This window comes from Lissotriton vulgaris, chromosome 3_1 (assembly GCF_964263255.1).
Source record: "Lissotriton vulgaris chromosome 3_1, aLisVul1.2, whole genome shotgun sequence".
Taxonomy (NCBI): domain Eukaryota; kingdom Metazoa; phylum Chordata; class Amphibia; order Caudata; family Salamandridae; genus Lissotriton; species Lissotriton vulgaris.
Genome location: NC_141689.1, coordinates 391,906,191 through 391,923,324, shown reverse-complemented (window position 1 = coordinate 391,923,324; position 17,134 = coordinate 391,906,191). Strand labels below are relative to the sequence as shown.

The window sequence follows — 17,134 nt, the reverse complement described above, 5'->3', positions numbered from 1 at the left end:
GAAAATAAGATGTTGTTCATTAATAAACACCTGATATTAAAGATGTCCCAGCACAGATTATGCCACTGTAAAGATGTACGTGTTTAGTTTTAAGGTGGGAACCTGTAATGTCGGGCCCTAGGCCCGCATTATGGTGATGAATGGAGACACGGCGGACACCATGATACTCTGCTAGATAATGGACCAAGAGCACGTGCGCTCCGCCCCCTTTATTGACTGGGTCACCAGACTTGTGACACCAGTGGTGGGTGGGTGTATAGTGGTGGGTTACAAAGTAAAACAACTAGAACGTGTCCAGCAGGACACTACATTCCTCCCAAACTTTAATAAGAATTGAGGAAAAGCAAAGTCCGAACCTGTGGGAGGAAAAACATAAATATGCAATCTCGTAAACTTAGAAGGAGGCTCTTCAGCTGCCTGCTAGATGATGACGGTGGAAACTTGCAGCAGAATCGTTCGTTCTCTTGGGCTCGGTGTCCTGGTTCTCGGTGGGCGTGCTCTTCTGGACTTGCGCCATGGCAGTGTGTTCTTCAGTCCATTGAGATCTTGTTTTTGGGGTGACGCCGAACAGGATGACCAGATGTTAGCCTTGAGGGATGTTATCTTCTACTAGTCCTTCTGGTCTCATCACTGAAGGCAGCTTGGCTTCACATTGCAAAGGAGGGAGTGGTTGAAGGACATCCCTCTCACTGGGACGCCCCTCTCGCGGGTGTTCTCCTGCCACAAGATGTCCCGGAGGCCCTCTTCTTCAGGTTTCCACTGGGCTGGGTGTCCTCTGCAGCGTTGCTCCCACTTCACAGTCTGGGTGTGAATGGAGGAGGAGATGAGATTACTACCTCGCAGTCAGTAGATCCACCTGGAGGGTGGCTGTTGACTCTTGCCTTTGCGCACAAGTTCCTCTTCTTCCCAGGAATTGCAGGATAGACAGCGGTGGATACATCTCTCTTGTCAGGACCCTCTGCCACCGGTGTTCCTGAGGCCTTTGCCCCTTGGATATCCATGTGCTGGTGTGGAGTGATCAGTTCTCCTTCAGCCGGACGTCTGAATGCTTTCCGCATCGAATCTTCCGCTCAATCCCAAAGGTAGGTGTCACCAATGGTCCAGCCCGTACTCTCCTGTAGTCGGCCGGTCGTCGGGGAACTTGTAAGTAGATGCCTGTTCTGTTCCTAGTGCCATCAATGTTCTCCTGGACCTGCGGGTCACTGTACACGGTGTTGTGGTGCGTGTCACCTCTTCTTCTGGTGGGTGTGTAGACTTGTCACACCTCTCCTCACCTTTCTGGATGTTGTTGTTCTTGATGGCGTCGTGCCACATGACTCCTTTCTTCATCTCCTTCCTTTATGGCGTAGTGCCACTACTTCTCTATCTTCCTTTTCGCGACGCAGTCCGGTCATCTTGTTGTCTTTGTCTTCCTGACCAGGCTTCTCCAAGCAGCGTGCACTCAACCTGTTTCCCTCTGGTCTTGTCCTTGTTCTTGGACACTGTCTTCTGCTATTCTGACTGGACCAGTCGTTTCAATCTTCTCTCTTGCTTCCTGTTGCTTCTGATTCTTGTAGGTGTTGCGTCCGTCTCTTTGGGTCCTCCTCCAGATGCTCTCTTGATCACTCAGTTCACGGACGTCTCCTTCCTTCTGAGCAGACCTCCTGCCAGGTCTCTCCTCGCTGGCGACCATCTTGCTGGTCAGATTCTCCTTTTCTTTCTATGCGATTGTCTGGCTTTGTCTTCCTCGTGACCAGACTGGGTGGTCACCCTTCTTTCTTCATGGACGATCTCCCTTGCGACTTTCTTCTCCTTGCGACCAGGCGGGCTGGTCATCCTTTTCTTTGCGACTTCATCTTCCTGACGACCAGACTGGGTGGTCGGCTTTACCTTCTTGCGACCAGGCTGGGTGGTCGGTTTTACCTTCTTGCGACCAGGCTGGGCGGTCGGCTTTACCTTCTTGCGACCAGACTGGGTGGTCGGCTTTACCTCCTTGCGACCAGCCTGGATGGTTGTTTTTTTTTTCACCTTGCGACCAGGCTGGGTGGCCGGCTTTCTTCTCCTTGTGACCAGGCTGGGTGGCCGGCTTTCTTCTCCTTGCGACCAGGCTGGGTGGCCGGCTTTCGTCTCCTTGCGACCAGGCTGGGTGGCCGGATTTCATCTCCTTGCGACCAGGCTAAGTGGCCGGCTTTTCTCTTCTTTGCGACCAGACTGGGTGGTCGGCTTCCTCTTCGTGAGTCTTCATGCTTCCAGTGATCTGTGTGATCACTGTCCCTTTTCTGTTGCAGTGCTTTTGTGTTGGCGAGCTTTTGTCAGCGCTCTTCATGTGCTTCGCTGTCTCAGGAGGGTTACGTCACCACTCCTTGGACCTTCTCTTCGCTGGGCACGCTCTCTCGTGCGCTGTCGGTGAGGCTTTTGTGCTTCTTGGGGTGTTACCCGTGCATGGTTTCTTCGCCTCCTTTGGTTGCCTAGTGACCTTGCGTCGCGCTTTCATTGCACGTCATTGTGCATGGCGGCTGCAAGTTTGTGCTTCACTTCGTACCGTCCGTGGTACATCTTCAGTGTAGCGTTACTCCTTGCGCTTCTTTATCTTCCATGGCGTTGTCGTGTTACTCAATGTATGTATAAAATCAAACCATCTAAACTGGGTGTAGTTACAATAAGGAATTCTTAACAAAGAAATTAAAAAAAGGTTCATATATTATTTTAATAGTTGTTCAAATATAAAAACAATTTGACAATACAGAAATATTCAATCAAAAATTAATATAAAACAACATCACAATTTTACAATAAAGTAATACCTAAAAAAACACATAAGCATTAATGTTCAACACAGACATCTAAAATTAGCAAAAAAAGTGGCAAATCAATACTATCGACGCGCGTTTCGGCGTAATGACATACGCCTTCTTCAGGAGCCACAATCTATACTAAATAGCAAAAAGCTATGATTCCTACTTTGTTGGATGATGTTCCAATATCAGATGATGCTTCAATCATTGATTCAAGTCTGATAGTAGGCTGATTTATAAATTAAATCAAAACGGATTTTTCGGGAGCTTGTAGAAGACAACGGTGCTTAGTTCATGATACGAAAAGCATACATCAAACGTTGTCCAAGTTAAAAATGCTCATCGAGTCATGGGCAGAGGAAAAATATATTCCTTTTGTGCTGAGTGCACAGCCTCACGATAAAACCAATCTAAGCACGTGAATGCTCACTCCCACATCAAGAAACGTTTTCTAACTAGGCTAGCACGTCGGTACTGAGGGGCCGTTTTATCATTGTATTTTCAAACGGTAATGGCATATAGATATTCCTCTAGTTCTTAGCTTGCATGCGGCGAGTGCTGGTGTCAGTCACTGTTGGCGTCTCCGGGCCGTTTAGAATGATGTATCGTCGTGTTACTCTACGTGCATGCTGCACTTCTGCTTATGCTTCTTCGAGTACTTGGGTACTTGCTGCGCACATCTTCTAGTGCTTTGGGTGTGGCTTCCTCGCTCTCAGGCGCTGGTGTGTACCATCCGCGTCCTGGGTACACCTGCGCGCTTCCTTCGGTTGCTCTTGCACTTTGCTGCTTGCGGTAGGCGGTCTTGGAACCTTACTGCTGTCCAGCGTGATGCTGTTGTCTCCACTGCGGTTGCGGTGAGCACTTGTGGCCACCAGGCGTCACCACACTTCTCCTTAGCAGTTAGCATGGGTTGACGTCTCCATCCGCGTTGCTGCAGGCTTGCTTTCCTCCCCCGTAAATCCCTTTCTTGGCTTGTGCTAGGCTTGTTTAATTCTTGACTTGTGCAAGGCTTGTTTATTTCTTTTGGCGCAGTAACACCAGGTTTCCACTAGATGATAGTGTAGGGTAACTAATGGCCGTCCATGCCCTTTTATTATACCCTTTTCTGGAGCCTTGTTCGGTTCCTTCGTGGAGCAGGCAAAGTTGTTTTCTTTTCATTTTTTTTCACACCGGTTCATTACGGGCAGAGTGCTGGGGAGCAGCTCGTGGAGGGTGCTTCCTCTGCACCTATTTTACTGGCCTCCCTATCATCAGCGCTCCACCGACCCTGCTCCGGCCACTCCCGCTTCTCTCCTGAAGCCTCGACGATCTTGCCGCCCCCCAGACACACATGGGCGGCCGGAGACCGCAGGACAACTCCCTCTGACCTTCAGGTGAGTTGCTTTGGTTGGGAATTAGTGGCGCTGGCCACACACAGTGTTTACTGGCATCTCCAGCCCCCTCGCCGGAGGCTCTCTCGGCACATGGGCTGCGCGGGGGGGCTGGATGGCGCTACAGGCTGCTTGCGGCCTCTGCTGGGGTCGGTCAACTTTTGTCAGTGGCCAAGGAGGCGGGTGACGCGGGTTGCTTGAGGGGGGGGGGGGGGCGGGCAAGTGGTTAGCTACTCCACTCCCAGTCTTTGCTCCCACTGCAACTTCACGTGCGCCAGGCGGCGCCTCCGGTCCCGCGGGGGTCGCTTCACGCCCCAAGCTCTCCACACACTGCAGGCTTATCATGGTGTTTGATTCACCCCGCCGCCGTGCTCGCCTCACTTTCACACACTGTGCGGCGGGGGAGGGGGCTGGTGCAGTCACTATCGGCAGGTTGCGGGTGGGCTCCGCTTTCGATTTCTGTCTCTGGACGCTGCGGGTGGGCTCCGCTGGCCTTATTTTACTTGGGGCCGCTGCACCCGCGCATAGGCTCACCTTCGGCCTGCGGGCCTCATTCCTCCACACGTCTGGGGTCACACAATTGCGGCCGGTGCAGGTGGGCTCTGGCCGGTCCGCTTATCTCCGTGGGCACTCCGACAGCTCAGCAGCACTCGGCAGGTCTAGAGAGGTGCGGGGTGGGCTCCCGGTCACTCTCTCATTAACTTTCAGGCCCGGGGCTCAGCACACGCCCTGCGGGCTTCTCGGCGGCCGGCGCCAATCGTTTCAGGTGGTGCCCTCTCGGCGAGCAGCCTTCTCTCCCCCTTCTTCATTGGCTCTTGCACGCCGGGGCACAGCCACTCCTCGTCGCCAATGTCATGTCTGCTAGTTAATGGGCCAAGAGCACGTGCGCTCCGCCCCTTTATTGACTGGGTCACCTGACTCGTGACACTAGTGGTGGGTGGGTGTACAGTGTAGGGTTACAAAGTAAAACAACTAGAACGTGTCCAGCAAGACACTACAGGACCCACGTAAAACTACCAGACCTGGGTCTGTTAAGCAGTACAGTAAAGACCTGATCGTGGTAGAAACTTGTAATACAACTTAATAGCACAAAAGCATTCATCACTAATTTTTTTAATGTAATGCCCTTGTCATATTTAATTACAAGTTTAACAGGCATTGAATGCAAGATAAATTCAAAGCATTAGATGGCAACACAGTTGCTCCAAAGGATAACAGTGAAATAATTATTTACAGTGCTCTCAATGTGCGGGAGAAAAAGAGTGTAAGATAGAAGGTGGTGAGTCAGTGAGTGAAGGACAGGAAAAGGGTACAGTCACATATGTACATCATTAACACATGAAATGGAACCTTTCCGGCCTAACATAGGCCAACTGTTTCTGTATGTAGACATGGCTCAATTATACATGTTAATTGTCACATTTAGTCCATTGAGCTTGTAATTCAGGTAGTAAGTTGTCCACGTTTCGACCCCAGAGGGGTCCTTGCGTAAGGGTCTTCTTCAGGACAGGGCAGTTCAGACATGGCGGTTCGGGCTGGACTGTTCACATGAGTAACAGGGTCAGACTGATTTGCATATGGCCATGTCTGAAGTGGGGTGGCAGAGTGAGCTAAAGAATGATGATGGATTAAACCCAGATCAGTTGACTAGGGGTGAGTGCTTGCAATGTTCAACACTCCGTCCATCATCCCCTTTGGTTTTGCTTTGTTCACTCTAAGTTGGCAGGGTATGCCCAGAAGTGGGTCCCTTTCTCACTTTGCCACTGGTTTCAAGCTAGCCTGGCTGATGACGGCTGATTAGCCAGAACCCAGTCCCAGGATGCGTGTTCCGGTCCAGGGAAGTCATGGCTTGGTGGTTCAGGCTGGACTGGTTACATGAGGCACAGGGTCAGACTGATTTGCATATGGCCATGTCTGAACTGGGGTAGCTGAGTAAGCTAAAGAATGATGTTGGATTAAACCCTGATCATTTGACTGGGGGTGAGTGCTTACAATGTTCAACACTCCATCCATCATCCCCTTTTGTTTTGCCCTTTCCATGAAGGCGCAATTCCAATCGGTGGCAGGGGCCTGTTTTGGGGTGATGAGAATGTTGAGGAACTTTCTCCCCCTGCTTCCAGTCTCTCACATGAAAACAGTAGTTTAGGCCCTGGTGGTGTCGAGACTGGACTACGTTAACTCCCTGTATTTGGGCTTACCAGAGTACTTAGTTGGCATACTGCAGGTAATCCAGAATGTGGCGGCCAGGGCCATCATTTTTAGAGGACCTAGGACTCACACGACTCATCTACTGTCTGCCCTACATTGGCATCCGGTACGGAAAAGAATACATTTTATAGCTCTAGTTTTAGTTTTTAAAGCTTTTCATAAGATTGGAGCCCACTACCTTAGGGAAAGATGTCAACCTTATATACCGTAGCGTACCTTGAGGTCCTCTGCTCAGCTTTTGATCTCGACTCCGAAGGTTCTGCTATCCCGGGTAGGGGAAGAGCCTTTTAAGCAGTCGCCTCTCGGCTATGGAATGGCCTACCTCTCTCTCTTAGACAGATACAAGACCGCCTTGCTTTTAGGAGGAACCTGAAAACATGGCCTTTTCAGCATTATGATCTGCCGGGTTCTGCTGTTCGTGGATTTTCTTTATGATGTTATGTTGCCATTTTTTTTCCTAGTGCTGGGACACTCTTGGGAGTAGCTGCGAGCTTTATAAATACCAAATAACACAACACATAACGGAGGGACCGCCGCTGCCCCTGCGGACGGTCCCTCCTACTCTGGGGTGGCGGACGGACGAAGGTCCGTCCGCCATCCTAATGAGGCCCCTAAATATAATAAGATAAAACAATTTGGCATGACTGAAATAAAAAGAAAGATAGGGCTCGATGCCTGGAGTGCAAACTAGCAGTTTGGGAGATGCGTCACTTTGTAAAGCCCTGCGCCACATATAGGCGTTCCTGCGCAGGGGGGGGGGCGTTCCGGTGCAGGAATGCCTCCTAAAAGTGGCTGAGTGAAATCTACAAGATTTCACTTAGTCACTTTTAGGCCAATGCTGCGCCAAAACCCTGCGCCTGCATGAAGCAGGCGTAAGGCTTGAGCAGCATTGGAAGAATACGCCCCCCAGAGCATTGCTGGAGCTGCGTCACGCTTGCGACGCAACTCCAGCATTGCGCCGCCTTTACGGCACTGATGTGTTCTGCATCTGTGTTGTTTTTGCCCCATGGTGCGCCGCATTGTAAATGCGGCACATTTAAATACCGGGGGAAAGTCACAGGTTCAGGCTGCCCGCAATGGAGCACCGTTCGTATACAAGGACCAGGTTAGTTCAGCAAAAAAAGTTAACTCAGGTGCGAATAGTTCCTTTTTCAGTGGAAAAGACGGCGTGGAACAGGCAGAACGTCACGGATGGTCATTGCTGTTGCATGAAGGGCAGCCCTGGCATTATGGGCTGTTGTGGCTGTAGTGCAAAGAGCTAGCTGGTCAGGCATTACAGATGGTCATTGCTGGAGCTTCTCAGTGGCATTCACAGTGGATTGTCGATGCTGATGCATGAAGTGGGGATTTCATGCTGCCGGTCATCGCTGGCGGTCGCTGTAGCACAAACAGCAGGTGTCACCGGAGTTTGGCGTTGGCAGTCATCATGGGCGGCAGAGTCTTGGTGTTAAGGGGCCCATTCACAGTTGCAAAGAACCCAACTTCAGGATTTCACCTCTTGTTATTTGAAGGAGATCAGACCAATGCCAGCCAAGGATTCAGGACTGTTGTGGATCAGAAACTCACTTAAGGAGAGGCCAGCAGATCTCAGGCAGGTCCAGGGCAGCAGATCAGCTGAACAGTTGGACTTTGGAGATAGTTATGTCCCTGCAGTTCACATAGGAAGTCAACCAACTGACGATTGGTGTCACTCAGGTTAGCCTGGGTTGAAGGTAAGCAGTGCTCAGTAGCAGGGCAGTTCTTCTATTTTGATGTCCACAGGTCCAGGAGTGTTCTGATGAGTGGCTCTGGAGGTCCAATATCCATACCTGGTGCCAGTCTTTGTGTGAATGGACTCCCTATCCTACACCACATTTGTTTTTGTAAAGTTCTTCCGCTTCCTGTCAAGGCTCCAAACTGTCCGGGGTTATAAAAGACAGGGCATGCCTGGTATTGAATTCTTATGTGTGTGCAGGAAGCAAAGCCCTTTGAAATGTAAGTGGGCCTGTGTACAGCCACTCCCAGTCACACTATCAGGATGGCCCATCCTCTCCACACCTAAGCACCTATGTGTCACTGTCTTGAAGCAGTCCACAAACCTCAACAGCAGAGCCATTTACAGTCATGTGACTTGGCACTGGGAGAAGGCACAGATGATTAGGACAAGAAACGCCCAACTTTCTAAAAGTTGCATTTTTAGGACAGTGACTTAAAAACAAACTTTACCAATAAAGTGGATTTTAAATTACAATGTATTTGAGTGAAAGCAGCATATCTCTATGTGCTCCCAATCCCAAGTTATCAATTATTTAATGCAATACAGTAACCCGGTGTTAGTCAATGGCAGAGATACGCCTTACAGCAGTGACCAACTTTTATATACAATGCACCATGCCCCAGGGGCATCTTATAAGTATTAAAAAGTCTTCGCCAGGCCGAAATGGCAGATTAAAACTGCACTACAGGCTGCAGTGTAAGGCCTGAGACATGCTTTAAAAGGGTGTGGCACAATGAGTGCTGCAGACCCAATAGCAGCATTTAACTTCCAGGACCTGGGTAAATGTGGTACCATTTACTAGGGACTTACAAGCAAATGAAATGTGCCTATTAGGTGTATGCTAATTTTTCATGTTTGAAGGAGAGAGAGCAAGCACTTTAGCACTGGTTAACTGTGGCAAAAGTGCACTGAATCCTAAAACTAACAAAAACGGGTTCAGCAACAGAAGGCAAAATCTGGGATTGACCCTGCTAAAAGAAACCAGGTCCAATATCACCGATTATGACCTAGGCATTTACAGACTATCTAAGGCATTGAAGCCCCTCTTTCCATCTCAAATCAAGGTAAGGGTTGGGAAGAAATGTAATTACTTGCGTAGTATTTAGGTAGTACTGTCACCAGTTTAAACACACCAAGATGTGTATTCACTCTTAGGAGTAACAACCAAGACTGTCCACAAAATGAAACTCTCTCCATTTGGCTCAGCATGGAACTCACCTTCTCTTTGCAAATTAAAACACTGCTGGAAGCAATACCAGTTTAAGATCGTCCAATATTCCAATCTACTTACAGAGCCGCATCCAGACCACTACTTTGGTTCTGCTTAGAGCACTCTTACTTTGTGTATATATGTGTCAGTAAACAGGGCTTAGAGAAACTCAAAATTATCCATGAACAAAGAGTTCATATTAATCACACATTGAAGGCACTCAAAACACTTACAGGCAAACTAAAATAGTGTAAAAGTTTTTCTGCACCATATTCAGGCCCACTCTGAAGCTAGATCCCTGTAAATAATAGCAAGAATGCAAAGATCCAGCATAACCGGGGACAGAGCAGTACAGTTTTTCTTGCCATGTGAAGACTTCCTTCCCTAAAGTCATTTTTGGGTTTTAGTGCCTCAAAGACTTTAAAACAGTGTAATATAAAACACGAGTGACAACTTAACTCGATAATAATACAGCCTTACAAACAGATTGCAAATCATCTCAGAAAAGTATTATATTATGAAACCTAATAATACATATTGCGAAATATAATAAAGACAGTTTTAAAACATCCACAAACCTGGTCCATTTAAGTACTGTGTTAACGAACAGTGCAGTCGCACTATTACAGGCTCTGTGCGGATCACATCCCAAGCAATGGCTATCTCTTCCTAGTAAAGTGTAAAGAAAATGAAATTAGATGGCACTTCTCTGTCCCAATTATTACTTTTATTGAAAACTGTATACGTCACTCCAAAACATTTTATATTATCATGATGCTTTATGATGTTGAATAAAAGTTCACATGCAAATCAAAGTGAGCTTCTTCTGGACTGGCATCTATTTTTGAAGCACTTAAAACTACTTACATTGGTAAAGCTGATGTGAGAATGCAATGTATCCAATGAACTATAATCCAAACAATGTTGTTTACAAATGAAACCTGCCACATAAGATAATCTATTTTAAGATGATACCTGAGCACCATTCTTTTCCCCAAAGTTGAATTTTCCCCAAAAGAGAAAACACAACATACATGTGAGGATGGCGAGTACTAGGGTTTAGTCCAGCTGCATTTTCTGCTTCTGCACTGTTTTAATGGTTGGAGTCACCATATATCTACCCCATTTCTCTATCATTTCATCTCTCTTTTTGTATTTAATGGTACAATGCTTTACTCTTTTCCAAAGTTTATTTTACGTAGCATTTTCCTGCAAATTACAGAACATTTTTCAACAAAAGAGAATGACAAAAATTCTATTTTTTCTGATATACAGTATGTCACTCAATGTTTTTCATACAACTGTTTAAATGGGGACTCTCTGTGACAGACACCATTTACATGGAAATCATGGACAAATCAAAGGAGACCACATAGGGGCCCACAGTAGAGAAGTAATGCCTGCTTAAATGGCTACGTGCCAGCATAAAGTATGATTCATTTTCTAATTGAATTCCATTTTAATATTAAGGAAATGCCATTTGAGATCAATTGTTAAGTAAATGGGTTTCATAAAATACTTTACATTCTACAAAACTGGATAAGAGAGGGTAATTTATGCAGTCACTCATGTCACCAATGCTGGTTTAACAAAAAAAACACGTTGACTAAGAGGATATATGTAAATGTTTTATTTTCAAACTATGGAATCTCTTTACACAGTAGAATTCTTAATTAAGCAGATTTTGCAAAACATTTGCCCGTATAATTGAATCTGTGTTGCTGCAAATTGGCCTGTACATAAACGTGTGTACAGTAAACAAACTGTAATAAACTTGTAACTATATAAGACTCCACTTAATTGCGACTCAATGTTTAGAACAAAAAAACACATAGCAACATTTTGCATGAGAAATTTGTAATTGTATTCCTTGAATCACACTGAGCTCGGTTACATTTGTGAGTAGTAGGAGATACACATGGGCGCTCTGTGGGAATAGATGGCCTCCGTGCTACAGAAATAAAGAAACTAGAGCACTCAATGTACTAAGACCACATTCGATTGAGGGGAGATTCAGTGTTAGAAAATCTGTAGGTTCAAATAAATTAAAAACTTTGCTAGATATTAGCAGCTGATTACCAATATTACAAGGCTTTAAGGGTTTAGTTAATGCAGATACAGATTTCAGTTACAGAAAATAGCATCTGAAAAACGGAAAATGTGTTGGCAATCAAACAGCAGAAGACATCTGTGCTACAGGAGAAGATTATATACATATGGATATGTTTATGCATTACCTACTGGCGGTCACCAGTAGGTAGTATATATAGTTAGGACCTAGTTCATTAGGAACTCTGCAACATTCTATTTGGAATAACTTTGGCGCCAGTCGACGAATCTTCAAAAAATTCTCTAAGAAAATGGTCTGCTCCGCTCCTTCCCTAAAGTTTTGGGGTGATTTGTCAAGTGGGGGCCGAGAAAAAAGGGGGGTCCCAAAACGTGGTTTCCCCATGCAATTTTCAATAGGGTTCTTTAAGTGAGGCTACAGCCCGAACTGCTGAACGGAATTACACCAAATTTGGCAAAAAGGTAGAGTTTGGTTCGCATATTACACTTTTTGTTAAATGGTGTAAATTTGTTCAGTAGTTCCTTAGAAATTTCAAAGTAAATTCATAGATATATCTATAGACGAAGTACCATACGCGTACCGTCCGAGGACAGTAAGCATACCATTACGAGCACGAGCTGCATGCTAATTGGCTAAAAACTGTCTGTCAACACTCTAAACCAGGAAGTGTTGCCAGCCATCTTGTGCCTCGGTAGAACTAAAGCACAAGAAAACAGAAAAAGAAACGCGGAAAAAGCAAAAAGGGGGCAGGGTAGAAACACCCTGACCCCCTAGGCCTCCTTTTCTTTTTTTTTTAAATCGCGGGGGCCAGGCCCTGGGGGATGGGGTTCCCAGGGCCCAAAAAAGGGTAAGAGAAGGGGGGCCACACAGCCCCCTTCTTAAAATAGTTTTTTTTTTAACAAGCCAGCATTGCGGATAGGGCCCGCCTCCTCCGAGCATCACTCAGCAAACACGCCCCCTGGAGCGTTGTAGAATTAATTCCCCTTGAATACCAAGGGTCCCTGGGGGCCAACTAGCCCACTAAGAACCTCCAGTATGCGCCAGGGAGATGCGTTGCGGAGAGGTGTTCAGAGCCACGCCCCTTTTGACACCTCTCTGCAACGCAACTCTGTGGTGCTTACTGGAGGTACCTGGTGGGCTAGTTGGCCCTCAGGACTCAAGGGGAATTAATCACCCAATTTACAACGAGCCAGGGGCCACATTGCTGAATGGTGCAGGGAAGGGGGTGGGGCCAGACATAGCAAGTGTGCAAACGCACCCCCTGGCACATTGAAAATTGGGGGATTAAGTCCCCTTCAATCCTGAGGGTCACTGGTGGCAAACTAGCCCACAAAGTACCGGGAGCTGCGTTGCAGAGAAGTGTTCGGAGGCAACGCCCCTTTTACCCCTCTCTGCAACGCAGCTCTGTGCCGCTTACTGGAGGTACCTGGTGGGCTAGTTAGCCTCCAAGGACCCTCAGGATTTAAGGGGACTAAATCCCCTAACTTAAAATGTGCCACAGGGCGCATTTGCACACTTGTCACATCAGGCCTCGCCCCCTGCCTGCACCAATGTAAAAACGCACCCGTGGCCCGTTTTAACTTGGGTGATTAAGTCCCCTTGAATCCTTAGGGTCCCTGGGGTCCTATTAGCTCACCAAGTACCTTTAGCAAGCGCCAGGGAGTTGCCTTGCAAAGAGATTGTCCAAGGCCACCCCCCTTTTTACACCACTCTGTAACACAGCTCCCTGGAGCTTACTGGAGGCAGCTGGTGGGCTAGTTGGCCCCCTGGGTTTCAGGGACATTATATTTTGTTGGACATTTCACTCATACAAAACCATAGAAATTCCCCCGTTATAGTTAGTTCAGCTAACTATAACTCGCAACCCCGCAATGCATTGTTGAGGACGTCACAAATTACATCATTCATGACATGGTCAGTGACATCACTGATGACATCTCAAATGACATCACTGATGACATCATCCACATAATTATACGATGCACCTCCTCACACTCTAATATAACCTTTGATACACCCACTGTAAAAAACAGACTACCATTCTCGTAACCATCGACACACCAATACCAGTTACTACAAACGCACTAACTGATTGCTAGGTGTAGACACATCCACTTATTCACCCATACAATCACTTAAACATACAGTCACTCATCAACATAACACTATCGTATGCACTCATACACCTATACAGACACACACACCGCCACTCATCCATGGAGTTACTCACACACCTAGTCAGCCATGCAAAGAATCAATCACAATCCCATTTCCTCACCTATATAGTTATACACACAACACCTCACTTATTCAAACATATACTAACAAATACTTACTCTCTTACACAATTATTGATTCATGTACACACTCATCCATACAGCCACTCTCACAATCACTGACTCTCACGTATAGTCATTTATATACTCCAATTCTAACATACATTGCCTTTTACATGTGTAGTCACTTGGACATGTGCACTAAGACATCCAATCTCTCACCAACACACCCATACACACACTCACCCGCCCATACAGCTGTTTACACATGCACTCTTCAACCCATACACCTAGTGAATCAACCACTCACACATCTATGCACAGTGTCACACAACTCCCAGCCACCCACACACACAGTCAGTCTACCATACAAATACTCAGGCAACCAATCAATAACCCATATAGACATTCATGTAGCTACTGACCAACACATGCCACAGCTTACACAACAACAGACATACTGATGCACACATTCAGACAGTTTAGTCACTAACCCAGTAAGACACATTTAATCACTGACTTATACAGTCAGTCACGCACCTACTAAATCCTTCATCCAGACACATATACACCCAATCATTCTTCAATACACCATGGTATATATATAAAACATATTTAAACTTTACAGAAACACACAGTCACTGGATGATGTCATCAGTGATGTAATTTGAGATGTGATCAGTGATGTCACTGACCATGTCATGAATGATCTAATATGTGACATCACAGCCCTTACCCACCTCGCTACAGATGACACCCTCACTAGAAAAAGCTGCGACAAAGGAGGGGGGATAGTAGTCATAAACACCAAAGACTATGAAAATAAAATGAATATGATGTTAAACTACAAGAATTTTTACTTAACAATTAAGCAGAACCCTCTAGCAAAAATATCAAAAAATATTCACTTTCTTTCTCACCAGGCTTTCTTAGCCGGGGAGATCACCTCAACAGAATTTGATTTCATAAACTTCCATAAAGGTAAAACTGCGTGCATTTATGGTTTACCAAAAATGCATAAAGATCTACACGATCCCCCCTATAGACCTATAATATATACTATCTGGACTGTAACTGAACCTCTGTCCAAATTTGTTAATTTTTATTTATGCCCTCATATTTCAGAAATACCATCTTACATCAAAGATGCTGGGGCCATGAAAAATAAAATTGAAAGTATAATTTTTAACCCTAACAATGACATTATGGTGACACTAGATATAGAGTCACTCTATAGAATATTCCCCAGTAAGAAGCACTTGAAGCTACAACTTGGTTTATAGATGAGTTTCAGATCCAATGTCCTAAATCTTTCATTCTAGCTTGTCTAAACATTGTGTTGTCTGAGAATATCTCCGAATTTGGACATGCTATATATCGCCAGATTAAGGGTGTAAGTATGGGCGCTTCAGTGCCGTCATCTATAGCCAATATCTACATGGCATCATTTGAACGAAAATATATACACAATGAGATTGCACCGTTTTTTGAGTCTATTTCCCATTGGTCCAGATATATAGATGATATCTTTTTTATCTGGACCAATGGGGAAGATTCTCTAACTGAGTTTCTGCATTGGCTGAATGCGATAGATTCGAATCTTAAATTCACTGCCCACATGAGTTTAGACGAAGTAGAATTCCTTGATATTTTAATAAAACATCAGAATAACAAGTTGGAAGTAGATCTTTTCACAAAGCCTACTGCTAGAAATACTCTGCTGCATTTTACAAGCTTTCACCCCCGGAATCAAAGGCAGAGCATCCCTTTTTCCCTTTTTTTTGAGAGTTCGGAGAAACTGTTGAAACATTAAAGATTTTGAATGGCAAGCAGTAATTATGAGAAGTAAGTTCATAGAAAGAGGCTACCCACATCGCTTAGTATGTGATTCCTATAAGCGAGCAAGGTTTTTTGATCGTGATCACTTACTGCGCCCCAAACATAGAGGCACCCAGAGAGAATCAACAATTGGTATGTGTCATCAGACACTCTACTGTAGACTCTAAAGTAAAACAAGTAATTAATGCCAATTGGCTTATTCTAAACTGCAATCCAGACCAAAAATCTAAATTGATGAAACCCTTGTTTGCCCATCGGCGTAACAAGAATATAAAAGACATGATCGTTCATTCACGCTTTAAGAATGACAATGAAAAATTAAAATTTAAAAATAAAGTAGTCCCCTAAAACTAGGGCCGGCCGCGACGTAGCGCTGACCGCGACCTAGACGTGCGTGATGACGACAGGCAGGGAGGAGCGGTGACGAGCGGCGAGGAGTGGCGGTGAAGTCCGAAGCGTGGGGAGGATCGGCGGCTCAGGTAAGGCAAAGGAGAGGCGGGAGGCGGTCTGTGCAATGTCGGGGCGGGCAGGGGCCCGGGCAGGAGTGCACAGAAGCCTAAAAGTGGGAGGCGGGAGGCGGTCTGGGCAATGTCGGGGTGGGCAGGGGCCCGGGCGGGAGTGCACAGAAGCCTAAAAGCGGGAGGCGGGAGGCGGTCTGGGCAATGCCGGGGCGGGCGGGGGCCCGGGCGGGAGTGCACAGAAGCCTAAAATGCTGCCCCCAGCCCCCTTCTGCCCCGGGCAATGCCGGGGCGGGCTGCTAGTTTTATATATGTGGATTGCCTAGGATTGTTATTTCTCAAATAATTATACGTGACGTCATCAGCAGTGCATTGTGGGGGCGCGAGTTATAGTTAGCTGAACTGACTATAACGGGGGAATTTCTATGGTTTTTACGAGTAAAATGTCCAACTAACTATAAAGTCCCTGAATCCTATGGGTTTTCAGTCAATGTATATATATATATATATATATATATATATATATATATATATATATATATATATATATATATATATATATATTACCTACTGGCGGTCGCCAGTAGGTATATATAGTTAGGATTTTTTCCCTATGGCATTTCTGAAAATTCTTTGTCTAATAACTTTAGCGTTTGTGGACGGAATCGGCTGAAATTTTCAGGAAAATGGCACATTTTGTTTCTGAGCAGCCCCTGAAAATTTGGGGGGGGGGTTGTCAAGGGGGGGCCGAGAAAAAAGGGGGGTCCCAAAACGCGTTTTTCCCATGTTCATTTCCATAGGGCGGTTGGACTCACTTTTAGCCCGAACGGCTGAATGGATTTTCACGAAACTTGGCAAAATTGTAGGGACTGTTAGCCCGATGTGCCTTTGCTAGGTCTCAATATATGTGCTTCAGTGGATTTTGAGAAATTACCGTTTAAATCAAGATATATATCTGTAACAGCGCTCCGGGCAGCGATCCGGTTAGCGAACTTTTCGCGTATCGGAACTTTGCGAAGCGAAGCTGATTGGCCCTTCGGTGTCTGTCAACATTCTAAACAGTCCGGAGCGGCCGCCATCTTGTCTCTCGGTAGGATCGAGAGACAAGAGGAGGCCAAAACAAAGGGGGAAATTACCATAAGGGGGCATAGTAGATCCTCGTTGACCCCCTAGGT

General features: G+C 46.0%; 1 protein-coding gene across 2 annotated transcripts in view; it reads right to left on the bottom strand.

Moving 5' to 3' along the window:
- Positions 1–17,134, bottom strand: part of PARP8 (poly(ADP-ribose) polymerase family member 8) — a 670,996-nt gene that overhangs the window by 241,970 nt on the left and 411,892 nt on the right. For both annotated transcript variants that reach the window (XM_086960612.1, XM_086960613.1), the window contains one exon: positions 9,897–9,987. In XM_086960612.1, the coding sequence (XP_086816738.1) occupies positions 9,897–9,987 (91 nt within the window). The remainder of the gene's footprint in view (positions 1–9,896; positions 9,988–17,134) is intronic.